We start from the raw sequence: 12,686 nt of genomic DNA, 5'->3' as shown, positions 1-12,686 counted from the left end.
CAACTGGAGTTGTCCCTACTCTCTTCTCATTCCTATTATGCTTCTTTCAAATAGTCCCTAAAGATCTTGGGGGAGAAGGTGTCGGAGACCCCACTGACCAGAGACAATGTGTCTGAGATACTCCGCTGCTTCCTCATGGCACACAGAGTGGAGCCAGCCTTATGTGACCGCCTGCGCACCCAGCCTTTTCAGGCCCAGCCACCCCAGCAAAAGGCAGCTGTGCTAGCCTTCCTTGTGCATGAGCTCAACGGCTCCACCACCATCATCAAGTAAGGGGCTGGGAGGTGGTTGGTTAATCCTGTGCTTTGTGTAGGAGTGCAGTGGGGGAGGGGCTGAGCATTCCAGAAGTCCCAGGGTCCTTTGCTCTTCTCTGAGGGTGCTGGAATGACTAGGATAGACCCTCAGCCCATTCCCTGGGAGAATGTAAGCCTTCCTTTGTCATTGGTCCTGTCTGTGTTTAGCCCTTTGTAATACTTTATCTTTCTTTTCTCCCTCAAAAATCATCCCCTGTTCCTCTACAGTGAGATTGACAAGACTCTGGAGAATATGTCTAACTACAGGAAAAACAAATGGATTGTTGAAGGTCGACTCCGAAGGTAGGAACAGGAGAAAGTAGAATTCAGAGAGTGAGTGAGGCATAGTGAGGCTTTTGCTGGGATGTGATACTCTTTTCTGGAACACATATACTCCAGGTGTTTCTTGGCATTATGATCTTGACCAAAATCTCCCCCAATCTCTGTATTTCAAGACTGAAAACTGCTCTGGCCAAGCGAACAGGGCGGCCCGAGGTTATGATGGAAGGGCCAGAAGAAGGCCTGGGGCGGAGGCGCAGTTCTCGGATCATGGAAGAAACCAGTGGCATAGAAGAGGAGGAAGAGGAGGAAGCTATAGTAGCTGTCCATGGTCGCAGGGCTCGAAGAGATGGAGAGGTAAGGACCCAGCGAAAGGAGGTGGGGCCTCTTTCTTGGATCAGTAACTCCCCTTCTCAGTGTCTTGTCTGTTTCTGCACAGGTTGATATTGCATCATCCAGCATTCCAGAGTTAGAACGCCAAATAGAAAAACTCAGTAAGGTATTGTGTTTTTAATCCCCCAGAAGTTGGAAATGTGGGTTGGGTGAGAACTGTTGTGTTCCCTTCTTTAGATTACACAGGGAAGCTGATACGCCTCAATTCTCTCCCTGTATTAAAATTTATACCATGCCTAAAATGTCTTTATTCACCTTCCTTTTTCAATTCCTACCCAGCGTCACCTCTTCTTTAGAAAAAAGCTTCTCCACTCATCCCAGATGCTTCGGGCGGTCTCTTTGGGTCAGGACCGCTATAGACGCCACTACTGGGTATTGCCGTGTCTGGCTGGTATCTTTGTGGAAGGATCAGAGGAGAGCATAGGTAGGTCTCTCTGAGTTCAAACAGAAGTAAACACTTTGTTTTCTTCTGCCCAATACTCTTGAGCTTTAATTTGGTATGATGGAGTTTAATAAGAGCTCAAGGCTCTAGAGTAAAACTGCTTGCCAGCTACATGCTTCAACTTGTTTGTCTGTAAACTATGGCCATATACTTCATAAATATACTTCATAAATATAATACTTCATAAATATACTTCATAAGAGAGCTGAGAATTGGAGCTGGAGACAGGGCACAGTGGTTAAGAGCATGCACTACTCAAGCCGGGCATTGGTGGCGCACGCCTTTAATCCCAGCACTCGGGAGGCAGAGGCAGGCGGATCTCTGAGTTTGAGGCCAGCCTGGTCTACACAGAGAAACCCTGTCTCAGGGGTGAAGTCGGGAGAGAGGGGATTAAAATGTGTTGATGTTCTCATTGGTGCTTAACAGAGTTGAGATGTAGCTGGGAGGCAGGATTAGCACTGTGTCCTGGGGTTGATCCCAAACACAAGAACAGGACTGAACCTAGCATGCTGATAAAGACTGACCCAGTGCTTGGGGGGCATTAGTCAAGAGCATCTAGAGTTCCAGACAAGACTGAACTATGCAGCAAAACCCTGTCTTAGAACTTAGGTGTTTAATCTATAGTTGCTTCTTAGTAAGTAGTTTAAGATTACGCTTTGGCTGGACATCCTTTAGAGCAAATTAGAGCAAAACATTCTTATACAGCTGTATGTCTTCAGTTCCTTGTTTCTCTCTACAGTTACTGGAGATGGAATGAAGCAGGAAGCTGAATGCTTTACGGAAACAGTCACTTCAACACCCTGCTCTGCTCTAGTCTCTGCAAAGAGAGAGTCAAATGGTTCCGACACCCCTGCTTCTCCTGCCCGCGCCCGAGGCCGGCCTCGAAAATTTAAGCCTGGGTCTATGCAGCCTAGGCACCCTAAGTCTGCTATTAGGGAACATGATTTAGAACAAGCCCAGACTGAAGTTCAGCCAGAATCTCAGTCCCATCTCCAGCTTCAGGCTTCTACCCGGCCCCATCTTCAGTCCCATCCCCCGTCAGATAATGGGTTCCTAGAGCCAGAAGGCTCCCCTCTGTCTCTGGGTCAGAGCCAGCATGACCTCAGCCAGTCCGCCTTCCTGTCTTGGCTGAGCCAGACTCAGAGCCACAACTCCCTGTTGAGCAGCTCAGTACTCACGCCTGATAGCAGTCCAGGGAAATTAGACTCTGCTCCATCCCAGTCCTTGGAGGAGCCAGAGCCTGATGAGGCAGAGTCCTGTCCTGATCCTCAAGGACCATGGTTTAACTTCTCAGCCCAGATACCCTGCGATGCTGCCCCTACACCACCTCCAGCCGTTTCTGAGGACCAGCCTACACCCTCCCTCCAGCTGCCTGCATCCTCTAAGCCAGTAAGTAGCCAAAGCAGTCTGCTTTATCTTGCCCCAGGCTCCCATGTCTGGCTGTGAGGCTGTAACCTGAAGTTAGGAAATGTGTAGACACAAAGTATCTTCATTCCTTCATGTCTCCTTATTTACAGATGAGTACACCCGGTGCTGCCAATCCCTGTTCTCCAGGACAGTTCTCTTCTACCCACCCACCTGGAGGGGGTGCTAAGAGGCCATCAGGAGACTCTGAAGAAATGCCACAGAGTCCCACAGGGCTGGGCCAACCAAAGCGGAGAGGAAGACCTAGCAAGCTCTTCAAGCAGGTGGAGCAGTGTTACTTAACCCAGCTGACAGCCCAGCCTGTCCCCCCTGGTGAGTGAGCTTGCCTGGGGTGGGGTGAGCATGGAGGTGATAGCAGTTTCCTTTGTGGCTCCCCGCCCATACACATACCCTCTGTACACAGAGATGTGCTCTGGCTGGTGGTGGATCCGAGATCCTGAGACATTGGATGTCATGCTCAAGGCACTACATCCCCGAGGCATTAGGGAGAAGGCGCTTCACAAACACCTTAGCAAGCACAAGGACTTCTTGCGGGAAGTTTGCTTACAGCCCATAACTGGTAAATAAAGAGTCCTTGGCCAGCCTGAGCTGGAGTAGCTGCAATGCACCAGGCCTGGTGGACTCTGCTCTGCTCTCTCTCTTTCCAGATCCCATCTTTGAGCCCCATCAACTGCCTGCTGTGGAGGAAGGAGTTACAAACTGGTGCCCCAAAGAGAAGACTTATGAGACAGACCTAGCTGTGCTTCAGTGGGTAGAGGAGCTGGAGCAGCGAGTTGTCCTGTCTGACCTGCAGATTCGGGTACACTGGGGTTAGCACTGAGTAGGGTATCTGTGCTTGCTTCTGTGTGCAGTGCCCTCAGACTAGAAGTGTCAGATCCTCTGGAACTGAGCATTACAGACAGTTATGAGCTCCATGTTATGGGTGCTGAATCCTGGTCCCCTGGAAGAGCAGCCAGCACTCTTACCACCTGTGCCCTCTCTGACATTAGGTTCTGGTTTTTGTTTTATTATGTATACAGTCTTCTGCCTGCATGCCAGCAGAGGGCACCAGATCTCATTCAAGGTGGTTGTGAGCCACCATCTGGTTGCTGGCAGTTGAACTGAGGACCTCTGGAAAGCAGTCATTGCTCTTAACCGCTGAGCCATTTCTCTAGGGGGAGGGTATCAGGAAAAGCCCTTGGTTTCTTCTTCCTAAGTGGCCCACCACGACGCAAAGTACTTCCCTTTACAATGTGTTTTATTCCTCTTTTCCACTGGCAGGGCTGGACATGCCCTAGCCCAGACTCTACCCGAGAAGACTTGGCCTACTGTGAGCATCTGCCTGACTCTCAGGAGGATATTCCTTGGAGAGGACGGGGCAGGGAAAGCGCAGTACCTCAGCGGCAAAACACCAACCCCCTGGACCTGGCTGTGATGCGGCTGGCTGCTCTGGAACAGAATGTGGAACGGCGTTACTTGCGGGAGCCCCTCTGGGCAGCCCATGAGGTGGTGGTGGAGAAGGCCCTGTTGAGTGCACCCAACGGAGCCCCTGATGGCACCACAACTGAGATGTGAGTGACTCCTGCACCTGTCTCTGGGCCTGGGCAGAGAAGACTAAAGCCTTCCTGTTGCTCATGCTAGATTTCCCTCCAGATCGTATGAGATTACCCCTCGTGTTCGCGTCTGGCGGCAGACACTTGAGAGGTGCCGTAGTGCAGCTCAGGTGTGCATGTGCGTGGGCCAGCTGGAAAGGTCCATCGCATGGGAGAAGTCTGTCAACAAAGTGGTAAGAAAATGCCTAGAAACAAACACTTAGGAGACACTTGGCATGGGAAGCATGGGGTCCGCCATAGGGAGAGGCCTAAGGACTCGGTCTCCCTCCTCACAACTTTGGTCTAGACCTGCCTCGTCTGCCGGAAGGGTGACAACGATGAGTTTCTCCTGCTTTGTGATGGGTGTGACCGTGGCTGCCACATTTACTGTCATCGACCCAAGATGGAGGCTGTCCCAGAAGGAGACTGGTTCTGTACTGTCTGTTTGGCCCAGGTAAGGTTTCTACTGTCTGAGTCAGAGATTTTATCCTTTTTTTTTTTTTTTTTTAAACCACCAGTCTCACAAACCTCAAACTCTCCCTGGGATGAGTCTTGACAGTGTTTGGGTTGAGTCCTCCTTTCTATAAAGCAGTAATAATTATCATTCCTTTTACTGCTAACCCCTCCCCTCCTATTGATTACCTGAATGAAGTCACATGCTGACCTGTGTAAACATTTGAAGTCATGGTTCCTCATGAGTCAAGCAGCACAGACCCACACTGCTGCTCTTACCTGTGCCTATCCTCAGCAGGTAGAGGAAGAGTTCTCACAGAGGCCTGGTTTTCCAAAACGAGGCCAGAAGCGCAAAAGCAGTTTTCCACTGAACTTCCCAGAGGGGGACAGTCGCCGACGGCGGGTGCTGTCAAGGAGCCGAGAAAGCCCAGCAGTATCTCAGTGCCGAGAAGATGGGCTGTCTCCCTCCAAGAGACGGCGATTTTCAATGAGAAGCCACCACAGTGATCTCACATTTTGCGAGTGAGTTAGTGAATTGTGGGACTGGCTGGCTGGCTCTGTGTGTGCCAGAAGGACTGGGAGTCAGCGTGTGCTTCCTGTACTAATAGGATCATCCTAATGGAGATGGAGTCCCATGATGCAGCCTGGCCTTTTTTGGAGCCTGTAAACCCTCGCCTGGTGAGTGGGTACCGGCGAGTCATCAAGAACCCTATGGATTTTTCCACCATGCGAGAACGGCTACTCCGGGGAGGGTAAGAAAATGTGAAGATGTTGCTCTTTCTGGTTTTCTCTCCTTTGCTCAGCTCTCAACAGCTCACAACCCCGTTCTCCCCTTGGCCCAGGTATACTAGCTCAGAGGAGTTTGCAGCTGATGCCCTTCTGGTTTTTGACAACTGCCAGACCTTCAACGAGGATGACTCTGAAGTGGGCAAGGCTGGGCACATCATGCGCCGCTTCTTTGAGAGTCGCTGGGAGGAATTTTATCAGGGAAAACAGGCCAATCTGTGAGGCGAGGAAGGTGGGGACCACCACCTTGTGGTGTCTTCTCCCTTCCTGACAGAACCTGCTGTGCTCACCTGCTGACGGCTGCCCTGGGTGGGCTCAGCTCAGACAGTGCTGATGTTGACCCTGCCCTTGGCAACACCCACATCCTCTTTCCCTAATCTCCTTCTCTTGCTTCTTCCTCTTGCTCCTCAAATAAGAGATGCAGAGATGAGGTCCTTCTGGACGGAAAGCCAAAAAAGAAAGAATTTTCCCTGTTTTTTCTTCCTAGTTAAAATGGAGAGGGGCAAAGAAGTCCCTTCTCTTCCCAACCCCCACCCCTCCCTGTGCACGCCCCAGTAACCTGGGGCTATTTAACAATAGCAATAGTTCTAGTGAATGTGTGAAACCGAGAAACACTCTGTACTGTGTGTGGACCCGCAGTGACGGCCAGTAAAGTGGACTTAACTCCCAAGTGTGTCGAGCCGGACACCGGGCCCTGAACATGCTGCTTCCATGTTCAGTCCTTCCCCGCTTCTCTTCCTTCTTCCCCCTTCTCCCTGTGTTTATGACTTTGTCCCACCCAATAATGTAAAACTATCGTGTACGGGTTCTTCTTCCCCTTCCCCTATGTGGAAAACAGTTCAGAGCTCCCTGTCTCTGTCCTCATCTCCTGCCAATAGTTACCCTCTAAAATGTTGGATCCTCCTCACGTGCTGAGTTTCTAGCCTTTTCTGAAACTCTGTGACTGGGGAGAGGGCAGGTGGGCAGGCAGGCGTCCTGAGCCTTCCAGCCTCCTTCCCAGCTTCCCAAACCTCCCTCTTGGGAACTCCTCAGGGACAACTACTGCTGAGTCTGAGTGCTGCTCCAAGATGGAGGCCCTCAGAGAGAGGGGGAGAAGTGTGTGTGTGTGTGTGTGTGTGTGTGTGTGTGTGTGTGTGTGTGTGTGTACACAAATGAGAGCTGTGATCGTGACCCTATTTTGTGTAATGGGATCCATTCATGTTTCCTCAAGTTTGTTTTTAGTCCCACCTTTCCCATTGTTTCATACCATCACTTTTTGTCTTTGGGAAAACACAGGAACTGTTTCTCTGGGGACTAGGCTGTCTCTCCTCATGCTCATTTCTGTTCCAGCCTCTTCAAACTGTGCAATCTTTTCAGCAGGAACTCTCTCTCCTCGCAGTAGCTTCAAATGTTGAGAATTTGCTGGGAGAGGGTAGAACTGGATCTTTTCCTAAACCATGAGTATCTGGGTTTAGTTGTTTTCCTTCCTTGCATCTACTTCATATCCCCAGCAGCGAGCTCCTGGAGCACAGGATGGGGAGAGAGGAGAGGGTCTGGTCTACCACTGCCCTGTGTGACTAAGCCCAGGTCAAGCCCCGCACATGAGAGGAGAGCTCTAACTCCGAGCTATGGCCATGGGCCTCTGCCCTGCTTCCCTGCTTCCCTGCTCAGCAGCCCTCCCATCAGAGATTACGGGTACTTGCACTGGGGAGGTAACTGCCAGCTGGCCTAAGCAGAGAGCAGAGGCGTCCAAGCAATGTTCCATTGGGGGGCAGAGGGTGCCCGGTGAGGGGGAGGCAGTGCAGGTTCCTGGGTAGCCCCTCACTCCTTCCCAGCCACCCTCACTCACTCCCTATCGCCTATTTCTAAAGTCGCCTTTTCTGTCGATAAACCTCAAAACTTAATTTTATTTGAGAATTTTTTTTGCTTTTAAATAAGAGGTGGATTGAAGAATATTTGAATTGACTTTATATTATGCATAAATATTTATATTTTATCTAAAATAACTGTGCCGTGACGAACTTTGTGTTAGTCAGATGTTTGGAACTGTTATAACTGGGGACAACTCTCCCCATGGCAAGTTTCCCTTGGCATAAAATGTACTGGAGTCATTCACTGTTGGAGCTGGGGGGCTCCTGTCTGCTCCTTCCCAGCTCCAGCTCTCCTAGGGACCAGGCACTCTTGAGGTGGGGGTGGAGTCCTAGACTTGATTTGAAGAAGGGGCTGAAGGGGCCATGGGTAGGGCATGATCAATGGGGCCATTTCTCACTCTTCTCTCCTCGTTTTCACTGCCCCTCAAGCTAGGTGGGTTTTCTCTTATGACAGAGTATTTGGTAGGGAAAGCAGGTTAAAACTAAAGACAGCCCACCCCTGCCCTTTGTGTCCCTCCACTATCTGGTAACAGCAAGAAACCATTAACACCAACAAGTTTCCATGTTCCTTTGCAGAGAAAGGGACAGACTTTTTATATAACCAAATGTGGTGTTTTAGTGACTTTTTGATAATGTACAGTTTTTTGTGAATTTAAATTTATTTCTTTCTATATTTTTAGGACCAATCTCATTTTTAATAAGGTTTAAAAAAAATGAAAAAAGTCTAGAGAAAAAAAAACCTTGTTTTTGCCATGTGATGTTCCACAGGTGCGGCTGTAGAGAAGTGCTTGTCATTGAATAAAACCACATTTGATAGAGACTCAAGAAGACTTGTGTGTTTTGAGTATGGGGTGGGTCTCACTCCCAGGCTGCCTTGTTTCCCCGCTGGTGTAGCGGGGCACTACACTCAGCACTCCTCCACAGCCACGGACAGGAAAGACAATAAAGACAGGCTTTTGTGTTTTATTTTTTAAAAAATTGAAGTTAGCAAAAGTAAAGCTTTTCCAAATCACAGGAGGAATGGGGACAAGAAGTCAGCTGAGGAGAGCAAGGAGAGGTGGTGTTGGCAGATACAGAATATAAAACTACACCTTTCTTGATGAAGGGAAAAAAGTCCAAAGTTGTTCTAAGTATAATTTAAACTTCCTCTCCAGGGTAGTAAGTGCATTTAATAGAGTCATTACCGGCCCCAGAGAAGCAGGAGCAGATAACATTCATTCCAGCCCTGTTAAATCACACACAACCCTCTCAGCTCTGTGGCAGCCTCCAGTCTGTTCTTACTCTGAGGTCTTAACCTCTGCTCCAAAGCCGGTGTCCCTGGGGTCACCACACAGCCTAGGCCCTGGCTTGTCAGACAGGAACCATTCTGGACAGCTCACACTGTTGTAACCAAAATCGCTAGAGAAGACAATCCAAAAAGGACAGTTTCCCTTCCAGAATGAAGAGTTTGCATTAGTTCCTAAGTCCAGGAAGACGAGGGCAGTGTGAAGGTATTAGACAGTAGGTGCTGGGCCCTTGCTGAATTGTGAGACTGAGGTAGTTGAGTAACAGGGACAAGGAAGTTGGGGTTTGCTTATTGAACAAGCAGACACCAGTCAGAACAGTGGTTACGAGAGCAATAGCTTTCTCCTCATTGCCACATGGAGACCACCTCCAGGGAGACACAGCAAAAAGCAAGACACAAATGCAAACTGGTTTAGCTGCTGAGGAGAATGTTGACTTCAGTCAAGACTCTCCTAGTGCTGAAAGGCATTTGAAGAGCAGCCTGCTCAAAAGCGGAGTGGTTGGTTCATGGAGTTGTGAAGAATCGTGTAACTAGGCACAGATTTGACTCTGAATTCAGGTCTAGAAAAGGCTGTCTCAGTTTGGACCTGACTACCTTCCTACTCGACTGTATTGCTCTTGGTGAAGACGGCAAAAAACAACCTTCAGTGAGCACAATTCTGACTTCCCCACATTGTCCTAATTAATATCAGCACCTTCCTCCAAAAAGGTCAGTCTATCTGCAGCCTGAAAGGGATGCTAGTAACACTGAGATGGATTGGGCTTGGAGCCTGGTAAAGGATGACACCACCTTAGGAGTGAACTCCAGTATGTTCTAATTGGAAACAAAATGTTGTGAGCATCTGAAATGAGTGTAGGCAAGATAAAAAGAGAAAGGGCTGGCTTGGCAGTGTGGCGGAGAGCTGCTTCCTGTGGGTCCATGCCGTTCGGCGGACCATCCCTCTGCAGCCTGCATCCTTACTTCCTGTTTCCACTGAGTAATGAGCCAGCAAGAGAGGATGGAAATCAAACAGAATCACATAGTGCTGTTAACCACTATAAAAAAAATGCAGGTCACCCTCATTTCCCATGTTCACACCTGTTCAACCAGATACACTGGAATCTAACTCACAGAGGAAAACCTCAAAAGGAAACTTGAAATTTTAAAGCCATAAGACATTGGAATTGCTTTAGAACTACAGAAAAAGAAGCAACTTTTAGGAGGTAGTGGAGGGGCCGCAGTGACAACAGGACTGACAAAGCCGCCTCTTCAGGGAGACTTGGAAGACAAGTGCAGGCTTGAGGCCTTTTTTATGACTGACTTTCCTAAGGTTGGACACACAGATGAAAAAATCTGGTAATTTTGCTATCATATGCTGTATGTTTGCCACTGCCATGATTCCCAGAATGCACAGGCCAATTGGGCCAGGATTCCTAATTCTGCAATATACATAGTTGCTGAGTCAGCCTCTCACCACTATGCTCAACCCTTCCTCTCCCATACAGGCCTGGGACACATTTCCCCAACTCCATTCCTTTGACTGTGTAGTGGAGATGAGCCTGGCTTTGACATGAAGAGGACATGTCTCATGTGGAGAAGGTCTTACAGAAGGGGACAGTTGAAGAGTCCCACTTGACATAAGTAATGGGCTGATGCATTACCTTTTTCTGTCCTAGCATCCTATTGTCCTTCCACAAGGACAGTCATCCTGGTGTTCTGGTTCCCTGAGAAGGGGTCCAAATGCACCAGGGCTGGGCAGGGTCCTGCAGAGGGCTTGGTCCTTCCTCAGGCATGCACAGCACAGTGAACAGTTCTCACTTGCATCCCTTCAAACTGCATTTGGCATACACATACAACCATGAGTGAGCTCCAAGATGCTCACGCTGAATTCTTAGGTGATTCAGCAAAGTCACAGCTCTGAAGATTCTTGAGTACAGCCATGTGCAGCTGGATGAGGGGCTGAGATCCCAGGCAGGGATAGTCCTCTCCAGGAAGCAGAATAGACCAAACTGTGGTCCGGTACATGAACACCGAGGCTCTGTCCAGGGCTGAGCTGGGGATTCAGCCTACTCCAGAAGGCAGGGAAATACTGTAACTGAACTAGATAACTCTTTGCCAGGGAGTAAGGGATGGAGTTGGTGAGGTGGAGTTCTGTGCTGTCAGATGTTCCGATCTGCAACAACTAGGTGCCAGGCATACATGACCACTCCCCAAGCATGGCAATCAAAGATGAGAGACATGCCAACAGCCTCTTGGGGACAAAATTACCTGCAGTTAAAGTGAAAGGCAGAACTTGTGCAGCAGGAAAAGAGTCTTAACATAGGATGAGCAAGGTCACAAGCTGGGTGGGGCTATGAGACCTGGGGTAGAATGAAGATCCTCCAGGAGGCAGGACAGGTCCCAAACACTGGAGCTGGGTGACACTTGTCAGTGCTAAGAGCCAGTCAGGCGGGTGACGATGTCACAGGTCTGCTTCCCGAAGTCTCTGGGAGGCAGAGTACCTCCACTGCCAGCATGTCTGCCTGCACTGCTCTCCCCCCACTGCCGTATGAAATGTACGTCAGATTTGTAAAATTCAAAAACTGTAAAAGGGCAAAGTAGGCAAGGCTCAGCTAAGTGGAAAAGAAAAAGAACAATCTGGACAAGAAGTAAAAGAAAAAACAGCCAAGCATAGTGGTGCACTCAGGAGACAGAATGGGTAGGATCCCTGTGAGCTCAAGGCCTGCTCTACAGAGTGAGTTTCTGGCCGTCCAGGGCTACACTGAGACCCCACCGTAAAAGGTGGTGGGTTGGGGGGTCCAATGCCACGGTGAACTGAGAGCTTTGCAAAACAAGAAATTTTAAGTCTGCGTATTTAAAACGTATCAAAAATAGTCCATAACTCAACTTGGCAAGCAGGGCTCCTTCATCGATTTTCAGCACTTTTTTTTATAAAAGAAATAAACCATTTTAAAAGCCTTCCTAAGTATTTCCAACATATCCAAATGTTTTTGTGAAGATGAGAAGCAGCTTGACCGGTGTGTTTTTTATCTTGAATGTAGCACATACAAAATGCAACATGGTTCCCCATGCTCCATCAATGAGAAAAGGCAGGCAGACGCAGACTTTTCTTCTCAAGCCAGGCCTATGAGGAAACGATGCCCACATTAGTGCTCAACATGGCCGACAGATCTGGAACCTGTCGAACCTTCTGGAGTCTGGGAGCATCTCCAAAAAAGGCACACAGTTCTTACCTCGTTACTTGCTGAACTGGAAAGGGTAGACCCCATGGTCTGAGGGTGTCTCCACTGCCACTTGGTTCTGCTGGCCACTGCTCTCCTGCAGCACAGCCAAGGGAAGTCACTGATGCACCCTGTGCTCACCTCCCGCTAGAAGCCTCACCAAAGCAGCCCCCAGGCTGGCTGAGAGGCCCCCCCAGCTCACCCCGCTCCCCAAAGCAAGTGCGTTGGAACCATCCAAGCTGGGAAGAGGGAAGCGGCCCAGCTGCTTTGGGAGACAGTTAAGCAATCGCTCATTTCCAGAGCATTTAAGCAACTGAGGTTGCAGTCCAGTCTACACTGAGCTGAGCAGGCTGTCTGTGAACACCAGTGAAGTCTCTCCGCCCGACACTCCTCACACCCACTAGTGAGGAGCAGATTCAACAGAGCTGCGAGAGAAAGTGCTTGCTTAGGACAGAAACCTGCCTTTTCCTTTGTCCTAGCCTCACTGCAAAGAAAGAATGCTCCTACCTCGACAGAAACGTTGGAAGAAGGCACAGGAGGGTACTGGGGGATGTAAGCTCCTTGCATTGCAGCAGCCGTTGGCATGAACTGGAATGAAAAGGAACAATGGATCCCAGGCAGTTTAAAGCTGTGAAAAGCACTGAGACACCTGTATTGGTGAGGGTGCTTCTTAAAATGTTGCTGGCAGTGTTCAGGTGCACCGGCCTCG

At 49.3% G+C, this 12,686-nt stretch overlaps 2 protein-coding genes across 9 annotated transcripts in view; one reads left to right on the top strand and one right to left on the bottom strand.

The window, feature by feature from the left end:
- Baz2a (bromodomain adjacent to zinc finger domain 2A) overlaps positions 1-8,312 on the top strand; it is a 37,644-nt gene extending 29,332 nt beyond the window's left edge. For 5 of the 6 annotated variants that reach the window (XM_040754710.1, XM_040754714.1, XM_040754713.1 and 2 more), the window contains 15 exons: positions 55-269; positions 522-596; positions 749-929; positions 1,012-1,071; positions 1,245-1,389; positions 2,147-2,796; positions 2,925-3,144; positions 3,236-3,391; positions 3,480-3,631; positions 4,093-4,382; positions 4,465-4,597; positions 4,711-4,857; positions 5,152-5,378; positions 5,465-5,608; positions 5,699-8,312. In XM_040754710.1, the coding sequence (XP_040610644.1) occupies positions 55-269; positions 522-596; positions 749-929; positions 1,012-1,071; positions 1,245-1,389; positions 2,147-2,796; positions 2,925-3,144; positions 3,236-3,391; positions 3,480-3,631; positions 4,093-4,382; positions 4,465-4,597; positions 4,711-4,857; positions 5,152-5,378; positions 5,465-5,608; positions 5,699-5,864 (2,961 nt within the window). In that variant the 3' untranslated portion in view covers positions 5,865-8,312. The remainder of the gene's footprint in view (positions 1-54; positions 270-521; positions 597-748; positions 930-1,011; positions 1,072-1,244; positions 1,390-2,146; positions 2,797-2,924; positions 3,145-3,235; positions 3,392-3,479; positions 3,632-4,092; positions 4,383-4,464; positions 4,598-4,710; positions 4,858-5,151; positions 5,379-5,464; positions 5,609-5,698) is intronic. The other variant, XM_040754711.1, reaches the window with a different exon arrangement.
- A 129-nt stretch (positions 8,313-8,441) lies between these two features.
- The window catches only part of Rbms2 (RNA binding motif single stranded interacting protein 2), a 56,515-nt gene continuing 52,270 nt past the window's right edge, over positions 8,442-12,686 (bottom strand). For all 3 annotated transcript variants that reach the window (XM_040754718.1, XM_040754717.1, XM_040754716.1), the window contains 3 exons: positions 12,485-12,565; positions 11,990-12,074; positions 8,442-11,880 (listed from right to left, as the gene is read on the bottom strand). In XM_040754718.1, the coding sequence (XP_040610652.1) occupies positions 11,994-12,074; positions 12,485-12,565 (162 nt within the window). In that variant the 3' untranslated portion in view covers positions 8,442-11,880; positions 11,990-11,993. The remainder of the gene's footprint in view (positions 11,881-11,989; positions 12,075-12,484; positions 12,566-12,686) is intronic.

Source organism: Mesocricetus auratus, unplaced genomic scaffold (genome assembly GCF_017639785.1).
Source record: "Mesocricetus auratus isolate SY011 unplaced genomic scaffold, BCM_Maur_2.0 Super-Scaffold_100011, whole genome shotgun sequence".
Taxonomy (NCBI): domain Eukaryota; kingdom Metazoa; phylum Chordata; class Mammalia; order Rodentia; family Cricetidae; genus Mesocricetus; species Mesocricetus auratus.
This window is presented reverse-complemented; position numbering and strand designations above follow the sequence as displayed.